Raw genomic sequence first — 17,373 nt, 5'->3', positions numbered from 1 at the left:
CTTTCCCATTTGTAACCCTTGAGAAATTATTTATTTTCCCTTGCTTTCCTCTATTTCCAAGTGTCCTTTGCTATCTTCTACTCTCTGCCCCTTCCTCCTTACTCACTATCTGCTTACAGTTATTAAGTAGGCTTTTTCCTGCCTGTCTGAGCTGGGCTGACAAGGCTGCTTCCACGTGCATGTGGTCTAGAAAAGAAGAATTTCTATACTTGCTTCACTTTCCAAGTTTCAATGAGAGATGGCCAGATAGAAAATGCCTTTAGCGCCCATAATAACCATGCACTTGGAGTGAATTAAGAAAATGTCTTGATAATGAACTCATAGTAGCACATGCATTTCTCAGAGTGCCAGAATCCATTGCCTGAATGAAAACGAATGGGATTGCTTCAATCAATCAGCTGCTACAAGGGGGTGTTTGCTGCAGAGATTTTTAATTGGGACTTCACTCTTTGTATCTCTTTCACTCTTTCCTTTTTGAATAAATAAGTAGACACACCAAAAGGGATGTATATTATAACTCAGGTATAAAAAAGGGAGGGTAGGAGAAGGAGAGGGAAGGGAAGGGAAGGGAAGGGAAGGGAAGGGAAGGGAAGGGAAGGGAAGGGAAGGGAAGGGAAGGGAAGGGAAGGGAAGGGAAGGGAAGGGAAGGGAAGGGAAGGGAAGGGAAGGGAGCAGGTGTTCAGGAGATGAACACCTCATGACATCTTATGCTGCTCTGTGTTTCAGGACTCAGGGGCAGGAGCAGGTGTTCAGGAGATGGAACTGCCATATGAAACATAAATGATATGATACACAGCAACTGTCCATAAGATTCATGTAAGATTTTGGCTCAGTGATGGAGTGTCTATGCAAATTCTGTCTCCCTGAGCCACAGCAGAAAGAATGGCTCCTGTACTTATATCTATTTGTGCATGTTACTTACGAGCAATGATTAATTGTCTTCTCCAAGCCTGGGTCCTCCAAGCTCTGAAAACAATTTTCATGTTTAGCTGGAAAATTACACAAGATGTGTTTCTCACTGCAAGCAATTTATGAAACCCAACTGGAAGTACTGTAGGAATCAAGTCAGAAAAAAACTGAGGGAAGGCTGCATCCTGGGAACCTGCAGTGCAGCTGTCAACAACAAGGCTTGACTAAGAAAAAACAGTGCCAGAGGTGGTACAAAACTGTGACATGCTACAACTTCCCCATTTCAACATTATCTTCTACCTTCTGAGGATTTCAGTTTTGCTATTCACAAGGACACTTATATTCACGGCTGGACTTGCATGTAATCTCATTAGCACATTCCCACCTACATTCATTTCAGACCCCAGTGTCTCTCCTTCACTAAGTGCCACAGGAACCTGTTGTTCCCTTGGCCATGTGTGCCTAGGTGCCCTCGTGCCCACTCTGGGGTCACAAATTACCTCCACTTTTTTGATCTCCCCAACATCCAGGCCCCAGACAGAGAATTTCTCCACAGAGCCATCTGCAAACTCATCTTTTCCTTCGGGGAGATCCAGCCACAGCCTCTCAGTCCGCACTTTCTGAGGACCCATGATGATGATGAAGACTCGGCTGTCGGTGCTTGAGTCGTACTCTGTGCCCGTCGTGACAGTGATGTGGTACGGGATTACTGCAGGATTAAACTGAGGTTTAATCATCAGAAACATCCCACACATGCATGCATACATGAGATTTCATTCTATCAGAGAAGGCAGTTTTGCATGCTGGAGAGGTTCACATCACACTGAATACAATAGGTACAACACCATGCTGTGTGGGGCAACAAGTTGTTAGAGAAAACTCAATTCACATACACATTTCAGACTGAATGTTGCAATGTTACGTTCCCCAGACAGCCCTTCTTGGCTTCAAGGAGGTTATACAGTGATAACACCATCCAGGTTTCCCCCCGATAGGTGTCAGAACAGCAAAAAGTCATGAAATCTTATTTACACCGAGGGACCTTCCTGAAAATGAATCCAAGCACCTAAATCTTCAGTAGGCCATTAGACCACAGTGATCTCACGCACACCACTCAATAAAGGCAAATAAATCTACACTGACTCCAAGGTAAACCATCACTCTGGAATGTCCCAGCACAACTTCAAATGTTCTCTTTACTGCTTTATTCAAGGAGATCTGTGATCTCAGGGGCAGTTCAGGGCTTCAGCATCCCTCTGCAAATCCAGCCAAACTCCTTCTTTTAAGGGTGGTTCAGCCCAAAATTTTATTCATTGCATAATTATATTGATTAAAGGAAAAACCTCCATGCCAAGGTTTGGGACTTTTATTTTTTTTCTTCTTTCTCCCCCCTCTCCCCACCTCCACCACCACTTTTAGTTGTTTTCAATAATTTCAGTTCATCTGTTAAAAGGGAGGAAGTGCCAGACTGCTTTTCAAGTGCTTTCCAAAAGCTCATTTGGGTAGGCCAAGCGGATGGTGCAGAATGAGATGCTGAATACTTGTTTGATTTCTCAGAACATTTGTGCAAGTCTCTCCAAGCCATTCTGAAAAGGCTCCGAGCTCCGAAACTTGCATTGCTTCAGACTCAAAGCTCAGCCTGGCTCATCATCACCTTTTCGTTTTTAATGAGGGTTCATAAACCTTCATTCAAGCTTGGTTAGCTTTCAGATGATCTCTGATTTAAGACTAATTTTGCTTTATGAAAGCTAAGAATATTTTTGGGTGGAGGTTGTACTAGAAACTTACTGCAGATTCAGAATGTGCTCAATACCAGGGAAGGCACAGGCTCAGGCAAAGCAAATTTGTACCTACTTCAGCCCCCTGTCTGAGGCATCTGTGCACCAGCACAAAATGAACTGATGATTAGGCAAAACTCATTCTCCCTTTTATGGTATAATTTACATTTCAGTGTGCACATCAGCATAATAATCTGTGATGCATTCTTCACAAAGCAACCACTGGAGTAGAAAAGGTTTTAACGACAGGCTGGAGATTTCATGGGAATATGAATGTGGTCCTGTTTAGATCAGCACCAAAATGTTTCATCTTCTGTACAGTTTTCATCCTGTATTGCTCTGTCAACTTCACAGAAGGATCAGCTTTTCCAGCTGATTCTGCATCCTTGAACCAAAGCACTGGAAATACCTATGTTAAATTAGAAGACTATGAGAAGTAACTACTTTTCACCACTGGCTATTCTTTCCTCTAAGAGCTGTGAAACTGGTCTCTAATGCTTTTACTGCCCTTGTCCATTGACTCCTTTCTCTAGGTCTCCACAGTCCTACTACTTCATAGGTAGAAAACGCAATACCAGGGGAACAGAGCCATCATGGAAGAGCCCGGTGCTCATCACAGCTCCCTCATCCCTTCTCTCTGTGCTCCCTATGTCTTTAAGTTCCTCTGCAGAACTTAGGTTGTTCAAGGGAATGTACTCCCCTTGCAAGGGGCTGTGTACCGTGAGGGATGTAGCACACTGTCCCTGCCAGTTTCTTGCACAAAGCAGGGTTCTCAGTCTAGGCACAAGCTGTTTCCCCACCAACAGGACTTTTCCCTAGGCTCCATCCTCACATCACCTCAGTAATAATCACCCATCTTTAGCACGGGAGAGTCAGAATCAGGCTGCTCAAACTGACACTCCCTTTCCCAGGCAACTCCCAACACCACTTCCCTAATCAACTAATTAACAGCTGGCTCTTTTTCCAGCTCAGGAAGTGGCTGTCTGGCTCACACAGCCCATCTTATCCAACATTCCTTCAAGATGCATTTCCTTAATGAGGCCTTGTCACTGCATCAGGAACGGAGGTGCTGACAAGCTCCAGGACTCAGAGCAGAAGGACCACCCCTGCACAATGGGGTCAATGGGAACTATCCCAGCTCTGCTCATGGGAGGTTCCCTGCTGATGTTTTACCCATTATTTGTGAAATGAAATGGCATGCCAGCATGGCAGATGTTATCCATTGTCTCACCACAGAAGTAATATCAGGAGGAACACGAGAATCACTTATTTTTTTGTTTGAGCACAGTATGGGATTACAAAAGAACTGCCCCAAGACACATGGATTACAGTTGGGTTTAAAAATGTGTTCTGCTTCACAACTTGGAGGCTTGGGATGTGCAGCCCCAATATCACAACAAGCTACTGAGCATCAGCTGAGATGCAATAATCATTCACCAGAGTTACCTTGGTCCACATGATAAAACATAAAATCAAATCTTAAACTCTAAAGCTAAACTATGTAATTTTGTACTTGGATCAGCATAGAAGTTTCAGGCAAGTTTCATTACTATGTACTCGTTGTGGAATAAGAGAATACATAGTAACTACAACTCATTTGATGCCCAGCTACTTACTAAAACAAATCTAAAATCTTGAATTCTGCTGACTGACACTGATCTGCTGGGCTTGTCCAGGTGTAAGACAATTCTCATTGTAGAAATATCAAGTTCTCCCTAACTTTCCTATAGAAAGCCAGTTTTCTGAGGGCAGAGACTACTCTGAGCTCTTGCTCAGCTCTCTGTATCCCACTCCCCTCCCCACCCAACAGCACTGTGATGCAGCTCTATGTTGCAAGGAGAAAAACTTCAGAGCTGTAAAACAAATTACATTTAAATTCCTATTACACAAACACCCCAGTGACAAGGCATTAGTACTCTGATTCTGAAGTGGGAAGATGTCTTAAGCGTGGCAAACAAGGCCTCAAGAAATTGAAAGCCTTCTTTGTTAATTCAGATCCAATATGCTACATGAAACACCGTCTTGAGTAGGTCGAAGAGATAAAGGAGGAGGAAAAAAGAGCTGATATCAGCAACAAAAGCTATATTAAGGAATCATGCAGAAAAGAGCCTCTTATAATCCAAGGAAGGCACTTCTGTTGATAACATGACTTGCCTCCAGCCCTCCCTTTGCATACTTTAAAGGATACTTCAAACAAAATTACACAAAACTTAGATAAATTGCTCCCATCACTCCATCAGCCCCCTCTGTTCAGAGGGTATCTGAAGCACTTTTTGCAGTGAAGTCATGGGTGGAAGAGGAGGAAGGGTGAGTAAGAATCTTCAGATCAGTGAGTTGTTTTTACCTGAGGAGGACTTATGGAGATGATGACTATCTCCTTTTCCACATCTGATGGTGTGGATGCACTCACATACCTTGAGGCACCTGAGGGATGTGATTTTGGGTTGCAGTTGCCTATAGAAGTCCCCTGAACACTTTACCTCAACCAAGACAGAAAATAGTGTATCCTTGAATCACCATCTACTGAATGATTTGGTCACACTGTCCAAAGCACCATGCAGTTTGGAGAACTGACATTTGCTGATCTGGCTTCTCCCTGCTCTTCACCAGGACAAATGCTTCTTCCCAACAAGGGAAAGATAAAAACACATGCATGAATTCAGCAAATCATGTTCTTCACTCACATAATCCTTCTTCTGCTGACTTGATCAAGCGAGATTTTTTCTCCTTTGGGTTTCCACTGCTATCCAGACTCGACAGGCTGACAGAGGACTCACTCAGGCTTCTCCGTTCACCATCATAACTCTAATTAGAAAGGCAGGTACAGGAGGGTAATGTGGTTCAGTGTTCATGGTGTTGTCAGTTGTTCCTACATAACTCTAAAAACAACACGAGAAGAAAGCCCCAGGTAGCATTTTGCCCAGGACAGCTCAAAGAAATGTGACTTGTAATTCACTGCAGGTCATTTATTTACCTTATTGTTGTAACCTCGACAGATCATTATGGATGTGTATTATAACAAAAGAAAATGTAAAGGGCCTAATAGACTTTAATGGTGTGTTGTGATTCTTTTTTTCTGTTGCTTGTGTGAGCAGTAACTAGAGAAAATTCAGGCAGATGGAGCAGAGCCAGATTTGCTTATCAGGGCACACACTGTGGTGTCAGAATAAATTACCTAGCGTAGGTTAAAGACACTGAGAGGGAGAATACTACAGAATGGAATGATATGAAATATCAATTGTGTTAGAGCAGTTATTGCAGATGTATACAATGTCACTTTCCAATGAACATGGCCATCTTACCACAAAGTCACATAATTTAGAATAAGTCATTAGTTTTTCGTCATTATGAAGGAATATGAGCAACAGGGCAGGCAAGACCACAAGAATTCATAGCATTGTCTGCTGCAGTTTTATGAGGAGGCATATGGCAGTACTTATCCATGGTGTAACTTTTCTCACATCCATCCTGCTACATTCCGGATGAGTCTGGTGCAATTTCATTGATGATAATTTTAGTTGTAGCTTTCAATTAAAATGTCACTATATTTTGCAGAGTGGACTCCTTAAATAAAATGGACTTATAATTAGCTGCTTTATTATGCCTCACTGTATAGAAGCAAGAGAGGTCTATTAATCTTGTTTGCTAATTTGAATTGGTGCATGAGCCTTGAATTCCAATTAGCCATATTTGCCCGATAAAGCAATAGAGAATACCCAAGCAGAAAGGGCATTTCACTGAAAGGCATTTGGTATACTTTTAATGGTAGCAGAAGACTTTTGATATTTGCCATCAGTGGAAGGGGATGAAGTGATAAAGCTCATCCTGCAAGTTGAAGGACCCAAAGTTTTTGCTTGAGGACTTAGAACAGTAGGACATGAAAAGCTGTCTACTTTGTTGGTGCAGCAAGGAGAGCAGTGGGGAAATACATACTACTGTGCATCAGCAAGCCAGTCTGACTCTCACCTGAATAGTTTCACTTACTGACCTTGATCTTTCTGTTGAGACTGCAGACTATGGACCTAGTGATACCAGGCTAAGAGTGGCCACGCTTTGAGAACTTGTCAGAAAGTCACAAATTCAGTTTGGATGAGTTAAAACCAAAGGTCCTTATCACATCATTGTGGGCTTCCATCAGATATTCAACCATTCCATTTTTATTGGTAGCGAGCAATTTGGGATCACAGCTTGGAGCCATACACATACCTGTTCATAAAGTGTACGCTCTATCTTTTTGTCCTCTTTCTTTTTGGAGAGCCAGCGTTCACAGAGGAATACGAATGACTCCTCTGTGGTCTCATCCAGGATCTCCACTTTTTCCAGGAACCAGTCAGGACTGAACATGCTATTGTCGTGGCGAATCTTGATCTTGTACAAAATGCCAAGGTCCACAGCCTGTATTGTAAACGTGTCCTCCTGCAGGGTTTCCAACAGCAGAGGCTTCTGTTAATGAGCTCTCAACATATTGTCTACCAAGCAAAAAGGGTACAGTGCCTGCACTGCATAATGTGTGTTTAAATTCAGACAGGCTTGATTAAAAGCTTTATGAAATCTGTAGAGATATTTCAGAGCCTTAGAACTGTTCTACAGGAGAGATTTTTGAGGCCTTCTGCTATGAGGGCAGCTGCACGAAATGTCACTGTCACAATTAGAATATTGAATACCTGGAATTTTACATCCTGATTTTTATTTCTAAGACTTTTTTTTTCCTAATGTATTTAGATTTATACAGACCATCCAGATATGACAATATTTGCCATCATTACATCTGAGTATCTTCATATGAGGCTGTGAATATGATTTGTGGCCCAACTGCCAGAAACTATTTATCGAGTTATTTTGGCAAAGACAGATCCCATTTAGGATTCAATAATTTATCGTGCTCTAAGATAAATTATAACATACAGTGTATATGCGCAAACTAGTTGCACAGAGGCTAGGGAAATGACAGTACTTAAGTTTTGTGTGCTCTCAAGCCTGCAATTAATAATTCAGGGCAGTTTGTGAGGGTCAAGCTCAAAACTGATCTCTGTCAACAACTCCACAGAAACATTGACCCATTTGCTGCAGTGCCCAGCAGTTGTATTAGACAGCTGACAATCCATACGAAGTATTTTAAAGGGTAATGAACATGGTAAACTGAATCAATCAATTTATCCCTCATAGGAAAATTCAGCCTGCGGAACAGTCATGCACTTTGTAGGTTAAAGACTGCAAAACAGCAAGTGTTATTAATCTACTGTGTTTTTACCTGTCCTCTTTCAAACTTGTTGAAGTTTGTTTCAGATTTGCTGAGTTTACGCTCTCCAGTATCCCCCAGATCTCCAAAGATATTTAGGAAAACATTAGCATCTGTTCCAGCACCATAAATATCTCCAGTGAACACGCTGATTTTGTATGTGTGAACTGCAAAAGGAAATGGAGATATGATTTCTGGCCAGATGAACTCTCAAAGTCTACCACAGACACTGAATTTGCCTATGAAGATGGTTCCAAACCTTCTGCTTGTTCCTCAGCTCCTGAGGTGTTAAAATCCTATGTGCTTTATCCTTCCAGGCATTTGATAGTGATCCCAAGGTTGGGAATCACTTGACTGAAATATGCTGACTTTTCTCCCTGCAATCAGCGCCTGCATATTGCTTTGATCACACAGTACATAGTTAGAAAATGTGAAGAATCATCATGGTTATTACTGGGTGTAGTGTGGAAAAATACAGATCACAGCTGAACGGGTGACTAGCTCATCAGAAAGGGCACATGCTAGCTTGGGAACTTGAGTAAACTGCTTCTATTTCTGCAAGTAGAAGAAATGCATTAGTGAGAAGCCAATCCATAGTTGTAACCAAGTCCCCTTGCTTTCTAAGAATGACCTTGCTTATCGTGTTCTGCAGTGCTTTACCGTCTCCAATGTTTATATATATGGCCATGGTACTAAGGGATGGCATGGACATCACGCCTGCCAGCCACCCTTAGTATCTGCAGGGAATATTCACAGCATGGACACTACACTGGTAGGTCACCACTGGTACCAAGAACTTGTCAGAGAATGGCCAGCTCACCAACCCTGGTAACACTAAGTACCCCTCTACTAAACAGGTGAATGTTAAGCCACCCCTACATGCTTTCTTTGGGACTGGCAAACCTTACACAGCACTTTTGCACTACAGATGTGAACTCGAGTTGAGGGAACCTGACACTTTTTTGGTAGTGAGGCTCCAGGGACCTAAGTCTGAGAACAAGTGGTTCAGTGTTGTGAGCCCTTAATTTCCCATCTTCCATAAATAAACCCTAGGGATTCAGATGCGCAATTACTACTAGAGTTAATGGCATGTATCTCTGTAAATTCCCCAAACAGAAAGAGAACAGGCAGTATTTAATTAAGGAAGAGCTGGAGATGTATTAAATATCCTTTCTCTTTAGCTTACTCAATGCTTATCCAATAAAGTTTCATCAAATCTTTAACAACGTGCTTTAATAAATGTGTTAAATACTCCTGTTTCTATTTTGCTGCTCTTTTCCAAATTACATGGGGAAAACAAACTGAGAACATCCTCTCTAGGAAAACAATTAGGAACGATGCAAGTCTCTAATTACCCTGGTGGCATAGCAAGCTCTAGAGAATGCCTTATTGCAAATCTCAGTGCAATACAGACAAGAAAGAAGGACAAAGTTTCAGCTATGGAGATTTGCTTCATAGGTTGTTAATACTCTTCCTTATTCAAAGAGAGCATTAAAAAATACCTATTGTGTCTTTTCTTTCTGTTCCTACCTTCCCCAGTAGAACAGGGCCTGTTCTGATTTCTAGTACATAAATTATTTCCATTGGTTTCTCTAAGAAATGTATCAGGAGTGTCATGTGAGACAATTCATTGGGCCAGGTGCAATTCCATGTTTTCTCTTCACACTGTGTCCTTAATTCTTGTACAGAGCTACAGTTTTGTGTTTGAGAGATGACTGCCTCAATGGTAATAAAGGACACAATGCACACAGACTGATCAGTCAGTACATCTACTCTTGTTCATTGCTTGACATTGCTGGACATCTTCAGGACTGAAATACAGTCTACTACATAAGAAGCCATCTTCAGAAAAGCATAAATTACATTTTCCTTTGCTGTCATTACTACTGCATTAGTGCCCCAAATATGTGAGGACTCAGAGATGCAGAGACATAAACACCATCTGTCATATTCTTTTATTTTATACAGAGGTTCCCAGACTTAGTTCTAGCTTTAGCTGCTAGTACTTGTCCTTTGCACCTCAAAGAAACATTTAATTAAAACAACTTGTTCTATAGGCTGTAAAGCTTGCATTAAGGCTTTGCGTTTAGGGGAAGAAAATGAACCACCTGTGTTAGACAGCACAAGATAATGAATGCAAGACAAAGTGATGTGAGTTAGTAGGTTAAATAATGTCATAAAGGCATCTAGCAAGCAGGTTGCTTACAAACTGAGAGTAAAACTGTCTTTTTTCTCCAACAGAAAAACCAATCTCACGTGAGATAACAGGAGAAAAGAGCACACCTTTTTCCTCTCAAGGAACAGTGCAAAAGTTCCACTCCATGCAAAGCATTTCTAAAAACTCCACACAAAACATCTCTTCACTTCCCCTGTGGCAGCTGGAAAACACTTAATGTTCAAACAAATTCCACCTTGACAATGGTGTACTGTAAATGCAAATCAGACAGAGAAAAGACACAGAAAGAGGAATGATTTCCTCTGTTGAATCATCATGTTACCAGATGGAAGAACAAGGAAAAAAGATGGCAGCTGCATTCAATTTCCTCTACTCAGAGTGTATGAAGGTCCACAGCTTCTCTCAAGAGCAGAAGAGCTCAGTAAGAGAAAAGGAGATGCTAGTGTTGGGACAACGAGGCACACAAAGAAGAAAGGAGTTTGGGACAAAACTTCTGTTCTTAATCAGACCTTCAAGATCATCCAGTCCAACTGTTCACCTTAGCACCAATATAATTAAGGAAGCCATGTCCTAAACCATGTCCCTTAATACCACATCTAAAAGTTTTTTGAATACTTCCAGGGACAATAACTCAGCCATCTCCCTGGGCTGACTGTTCCAGTGCCTGATAACTTGTTTGGAGAAATGATATTATTGAACAAAAGTGCTTCATATATAGCAAATGCCAGAGGATGGGAAGAAAATGAAATGAGGACAGGTAGTGCCAGAGTTCTGCTTGAACCACATGTCCAAAGCTTTAAAAAAAAAACACAACAAAAACACCCACCCAGTCAAATAGATCCCTTCTAACTCCCACCATCATATTACCTTCCAATGGGTCTTCAACCTCTTCTTCTATCTGCTTAAGTGTCCCATCCTTCATGAGCTTTTCAGTAAAAATATCTGAAGGTACCAGTTCTCGGATAATCTCACCATCATCTTCAGACTTTGCAAGCCATCTTTCACATGGAAATGTGATAGTTTCTGAACCCTGAGGTAAACAGGACAGAGAATCTCATCAGTGCAAAGGGAAGACATGTTAACATTCCTCCTTCGAAAATGCTCTGTTGTGCAAGCAAGAACTTTCAATTCATGTATATATCATAGAATCATCAAGGCTGGAATAGATCTACAAGATCATCCAGTCCAACTATCCACCTATCACCAATAGTTCTCACTAATCCATGTCCCTCAACACAAGGTCTAAATGTTACTTGCACATCTCCAGGGTCAGTGACTCCACCACCACCATGGGCAGCCCATTCCTGCACCTGAACACTCTTTCAGAAGTGTATACACAGAGCTGAGTGTACATGGCAGCAACCAACCCCCATGAGTATTTTTGTTGAGACTAAGTATATTTTTATATGACAAATTATTCCAGTCATTCAGACCACATAAAGAAGATGTATGAGGATGCCTAGCACTGCACGTGCTTCTTCTCAGAGAACACTGTAGCAGAGAACAGTATTCCCAATGGCTGTGTGAGGTTGGTACATGATCCAGTAGATTCCCCCTGTTACCAGCAGGCTCCAGTTTTTGATCTTGCAAACTCCTTATCAGGACTGCGCCCTCTCCACTGAAGCCATGTTTTATTGAGACCCTGCAATCCCTCTTCAATCCCTATTCAGTCAGCATTCTCTTTGAAGTCAGTAGGGCTTTTTTTTTTCTCAGTTAATGGCTCAAGATTTTGCCCTGTAATTCTGTGACTAAGGCTGGCTTCCAGACAGTTCTCATACTTGCAATAAGAGGACAAAAACACTGATTTAATTTTTGATCCTTTGTTTTGACCTACTTTGATGGAAATAAATATGATTTCTATCATCAAAGAAACAAAAACAATAGAAACCAATCCCAGGCTACTCATCAAGAGCAGACTGGTGTAAGGCCTCCAAGATGGTGAAAACAGGATTTTTGTGCACTGGGCACCCCAGGCAATGTCTTCATAAAGAAATGGGCATGAGCCATCACACAACTTGCAGAGCCCACAAGTCTGAACAGAGAAAAGTTAATTTTCAGCTTAAAGTAGTAGAGTGAAGGAAGAAGTTGAGCCATTTTCCTATAGACCACTTCAACATGTCTCTCCTTTATCAGCAAATCAAAGCAGGGAACCTTCTTCACTCTTTTTAATATTTAAATAGTAATAAGTTAATATAAAATAAAAGAGGGGAGGAATGGGTTGTGCATCACACAACAGTGCTACTATCCTGGTATGAGCAGGTTCCAGAAAAGCTGAACTGCTGGAGCTGAATGCCTCCAAGCCTGTGTGAGAAAGTCATAGGGTTTCTTACTCAGAACCATACTTTGAGCCCAGATAACCCAAATCTGTAAATATGACACAGCTTCTCCATTCTGCTGCTTCATGTGATGCTTCTGTTTAACCCCAGATTTGCAGTGTTTAAATCTAGAAGGTAGTTTGGAGCATAACTTGTACAAAACAATGTCAAACAAAACAAATCAGTACATTAGATGATTCAAATAATTTACTTTCAAGTGCTGCATAACTAAATTCAGTGCTTAACATCTGGCCACACCATTACTTCTGCATCCCTAGCTCCGCATGGGCTGTCTGGCCACACAACTTCTGTCATCTCATGCATGCTGAGCCAATGAACAGCAATTTCAGCGCCCATCTCCCCACTGGTCTGTGAAGAGAGCTCTTTCCAGAGCAGTGTTTCAGAGCTGAAGCTCTCCCCATGGAGAGCCCACTTCAGTCACTTCTTTTACTGAAGCTTTTAACTTCTCCCTAAAGCTGATAATGTCGGTAGTACTTGCTATTGATATGAATGCTGCTTGTTTGGTAATACGACATCCAGGGACTTGAGTGCCTGTACAATGGGGCATAATGCACAGTTACTGCAAGAGTTAATTGCATCATTATTGTTAATCACCATGCCACTGTCATAGTTTTCACTGGAGTTTCCTTGTTAGCGATTGCATTAATATTTAAGTGACACTAAGTGCACTGTTTCATGTTACCCATGATAAAATCCTCTTTCAGCTACAAACAGAATTTGTTTAAACAGAGTATGAGCCTGACCCTAAGATAGAGGTAGGGTGTGATAGTGTGCTAGAATTCAGTGCTGTGCCCTTCTCCAAGCTGGAACAAATAAAATACAATTATCAGATATAATTGGCAAGCCAACACAGTTTATTGGCACACAACATTTCTACTTTCCTACCCAAGTGTTTTCAATTTAATCTGAAAAGTTACTGACCCCATTTTTCTTTTGCAGCATTACAGATAGACCTAGATGCATCTTAGCAGTCTAATCAGGTAGCACGGCTTTTAGAAGCATTGGCAGCATATTGCTATCCTGTGGCAGGTCATAATATTCTGCTTATGATCAGCAGCATCATGCAGTGCTCTGCTTTTTTCTTTTTTCTTTCCCCCTCCCCATACCATAATCAAAAGATCAGCAGAATTGTAAATCTCTTGGTTTTTGAGGTGTTCATGGTTTTCCTCCTCCCTTTCAACACTTCCCCAGACTTCTCACTGTCTGCCCTTTAAAACCTCTGCATTGATGGCACAGCCCCCAGAGCCCATTCCTGGGTTGATGGCTGAGCACTCAGCACTGAACACATGTTCAGTCAGTCCCAGTTGTATAAAGAGGCAGTCTAGGTATCTCCCTTTCCTTTGGTTTCCACACCTTTTCACATCACCTCCCCCAGATTTCAGAATCTCCTCTCTCAGTGCAGCAGCACAGTGTAACATTGCCTTCAAATCCAGCAGGATGATTGCTCCTTCACACTAAAGATGGACAACAGCAAAACCCCCGTAAAAGGGTGAGGAGTAACTTCACTGCTTCCCGTTCATCCACTGCCAGGAGAAAATACCTCCATCCCAATTAGAATTTACAAGGGAAGCAGCACCCTTTCAAAAAACAATGATTGCAGAGTCGTATAATCAACACTTGCAGAATAAAACATGATAATAAATGTTTGTTGCCCTCCAAATTCCCAAGCTCTAGCGAGTTCATTAACATGCATTGCTCTCCGGGGAGTTATTTCTCACTATTAATCACACTTTGTGTACTGAGGTTCCTCATTGGAAAACAGAAGCAGCATCCAGTAGAAACCTATTCCAGAGCGACGTGATTCCCAGCCTACCTTCCCATTTGGTAGCAGTCTCCGAATTGCCACACGATCCAAGTGCCATCCGGAGTTCAGCCCTCCACCATTATGGCCTATGCGAATCTTTTCAATGATGTCACCAACATCCTCCAGCTGAAACAATAAATAAATAAAAAATAAATAGAAAAAGAAAGATGTAAGAAAGAGGAACCAACCAGAGGGAGTGAGGTGCTGGAACAAGTTGCCCAGAATGGTTGTGGATGTCACATCCCTGGAGATGTTCAAGGCCAGGTTGGATGAGTCCTGGGCAGTTTAGTCTAGCAGCTGGCAGCCCTGCCTGTGGCAGGGGAATTAGATGTGTTGATCCTTGAGGTTACTTGCAACCCAAGCCATTCTATGACTGTGTGAGAGATTACTGCATGAACAACAGGTGACTTTTAAAACAATACTTAAAACTCATTTCTCCAGTCAAGCTTCTTTGTATTACTGTGAATTAAAGTATGCTTTTAGATATTGGAATAGTACTGTGCTTATGTGATTAGATGGCTGAGCAGTCTTATAACATGGGGAAAACAGCCTTGAGATCAAAGCACAGTGTTAACAGCCTGGCATTTCACATTCCCTTCCTTGTTCTTGCACAGAATCCATATGCCATAGTGAGAAAGTTAACAGGATCGCTATCAGATGAAGCAGCTGTTTTGGTTTTATTACTGGAGTAATTTGTCACACCTATATTACCTTTAGGCCACTTTCTTCCAGAAGTCTGAGTGGGAGAAAACATATCTGCTCCAAAGCAACACCTTTGCTTATTTTTTTGTTCAAGCTTTTGTGCAGTTGGCTTTTGAAGAAACAAAGCTGGCTGCAGAACTCTTTTGTGCTCAGTAAAAACACACTGAGGTTTCCACAGGGACTTGGAATGTTTTGTTCTTTGAAACATTAAAAAAAACCCCAAACTTCTCAATTTACACCACTGGAGATCACTCCCTTCTCAGCTAACAAAACTGTCTCACACTGAAGCAAAGACATCAGCAATCAGCTCAGAAAGCATAAATTGCAAAATAATTACGTTGCATTTATTCTATGATTCTGTGATTCTAAGTCTGGGACAGGTTAATAATACCCTATGAATCTGGAGAACAAAGTGCATTTTCATTGTTTCATTGAAGAAAATTACTGAGATCTCATGATCCACCAAACCTAAAAGAAATGTTATGGAATAAGGAAATAAAAATAACATTCAGTTTAAGGTGTACACCTATGTATTAATGCCACCTCTGCCTCGAAAAACTGTGGAAAGACCACCAAAATCAGTAACATTATTTGTTTTTAAGGAATCACAATGGGGATTTATGTTATAATTCACTCCATATTACAACAATACCGTCTGGAATCATTTTAACTTGTTTAAAAGTTTTGTTTTAAGATTTGACTTCAATTATTCTACAGAAACAAAACTCAAAGCACACAGAAGTTGTAAAGCACTCCATGAGGTCAGTGTTGTCTTTGTACCCAGGGAGCGAAGGTGAGTATATCAAGTTATATCGGAAGAGCAGATCAGAGCAAGAACGCTTGTGATTTCGCCTCTCACAGCTTCTCAGCAATAGGAATATATGACAAATAGGAATCATTGCATACTGACAATGTAAATGAACAGAGTGATTTGCACGCTCTGGTTTATTATTTGCTTGCACACGTGCAAATTGTTCAGGAAACTGTAGATGAGAGCTTTCAAGGAGTTAGTCTGAGGTATTCAGAAAACCACGCAGCAAACCTATCCAACCCAAATGAAGCCACACATAAGCAGTGAGGACTATGGATCAGCTTCTTCAATACCTTCTGGTGAAACAGGAGCATGAAAGGATGAAAAGTGAACTTCAATATGGAGCACCTCATTTCAGAGACTGATACCAGTTATGTTCTAGGAAGTGGAAGATGTACATGTACCTATGCACTGACCTTCCAAATTGCCTCTCGACTTCATAAGGAGAGGCAAGCTTCTGTGTCCAAGTCTTGGTACACCTCAACTACAAGATAAAATTACACCAGCCCTTACAGGTTATAATATGGCACTAGGTGACAGGTACACTGTGTGTTGATAACTTTGAGTAGCTACTAACTGGACCTCAATGAGAAATGCTACAATACATGGTAGGTGTGTTGTAGAATAGAGTAAAAAAGCCAAATACCTTTCCCAATAAGATAAAAAAATCCCACTTCACTATGTTTTCTCTTCCTAATCCCTCCAAGGCAATCTGAGATGAGAGCAAATGTATTTCATTTTACCTCCACAATGAACTGGTTCACCGAGTTCCTCTCAAAGTACATCCGTTGCTCCCTCTTGTTGAGGCACAGGGATTTTTGCTGAGTGCAGATCCCATCACTTCCATAGAGAACAATGAAGACATCTGCATCGGTGCCAGCTCCAAAGATATCGCTGGTGTAGACTGTAATCTCATAAGGAACAACTAATGTAGGAAATGGCCAAAAATAGTAGTAATAATAAAAAAAAAAAGTTAGCAAGCAGCAGAATATTGTTCCTAAAAGTATTTCAAAATCTGGATTAGAATATCCAACAGCTGAAGAAGACAGGGTAGGAATTACACTCCTGCTCACATAGAAGCTGATCAGTATTGTGAGCATCCAGAGGAATTTCCTTTATTCCTACAAAGCCAATTGACCTTCGTTCATCTCAACTGACTGAGATTTTGAAACTAATCATATGATCAGAAAATGCCAGTATGTTTATACTGGCTACATGAAGATGGTGAGAAAGGATTTACTTCAACAGCTCATGTCTTCAAGCAAACCATGAGCTGACAAAATTCTGAGCAACTCGGCAGATGGATGAAGGTAAACCAATTGGAGGAAGTAGATAAATATTCAGGATAGCTTTGTAGAAAATGTCCTGTTGCTTTCACTTCTAAATGAGTGAGAAAAGTCAATGAGAAGGAAAAATAAATAAAAACTTTTGCTTTCTGCTCTGCTCTGGTTTTCTAACAGTATCACCTTTTTTCTCTGACAGCATATGGCCCTTAACACCTAGGAAACAAGGCAAAACTCCAGCAGATGAATGGTGAATGCAGGACAGTATGGATCAAGCCTCTACATACTTTCTTTCTCTGTTCCCTCAGTTTCTACACAACACTCTGTTACAGAAA

At 41.2% G+C, this 17,373-nt stretch overlaps 1 protein-coding gene across 1 annotated transcript in view; it reads right to left on the bottom strand.

Annotated features, from left to right (window-relative positions):
- The window catches only part of LOXHD1 (lipoxygenase homology domains 1), a 118,501-nt gene that overhangs the window by 35,918 nt on the left and 65,210 nt on the right, over window positions 1-17,373 (bottom strand). The window contains exons 27-33 of the mRNA XM_015887179.2: window positions 16,499-16,680; window positions 14,252-14,368; window positions 10,970-11,132; window positions 7,939-8,093; window positions 6,894-7,103; window positions 5,372-5,492; window positions 1,410-1,618 (exon numbers count right to left, since the gene is read on the bottom strand). Of these exons, the coding sequence (XP_015742665.2) occupies window positions 1,410-1,618; window positions 5,372-5,492; window positions 6,894-7,103; window positions 7,939-8,093; window positions 10,970-11,132; window positions 14,252-14,368; window positions 16,499-16,680 (1,157 nt within the window). The remainder of the gene's footprint in view (window positions 1-1,409; window positions 1,619-5,371; window positions 5,493-6,893; window positions 7,104-7,938; window positions 8,094-10,969; window positions 11,133-14,251; window positions 14,369-16,498; window positions 16,681-17,373) is intronic.

This window comes from Coturnix japonica, chromosome Z (genome assembly GCF_001577835.2).
Source record: "Coturnix japonica isolate 7356 chromosome Z, Coturnix japonica 2.1, whole genome shotgun sequence".
NCBI lineage: Eukaryota > Metazoa > Chordata > Aves > Galliformes > Phasianidae > Coturnix > Coturnix japonica.
The sequence above is the reverse complement of the archived record's forward strand: the minus strand, read 5'-3'. Positions and strand labels throughout refer to the sequence as shown.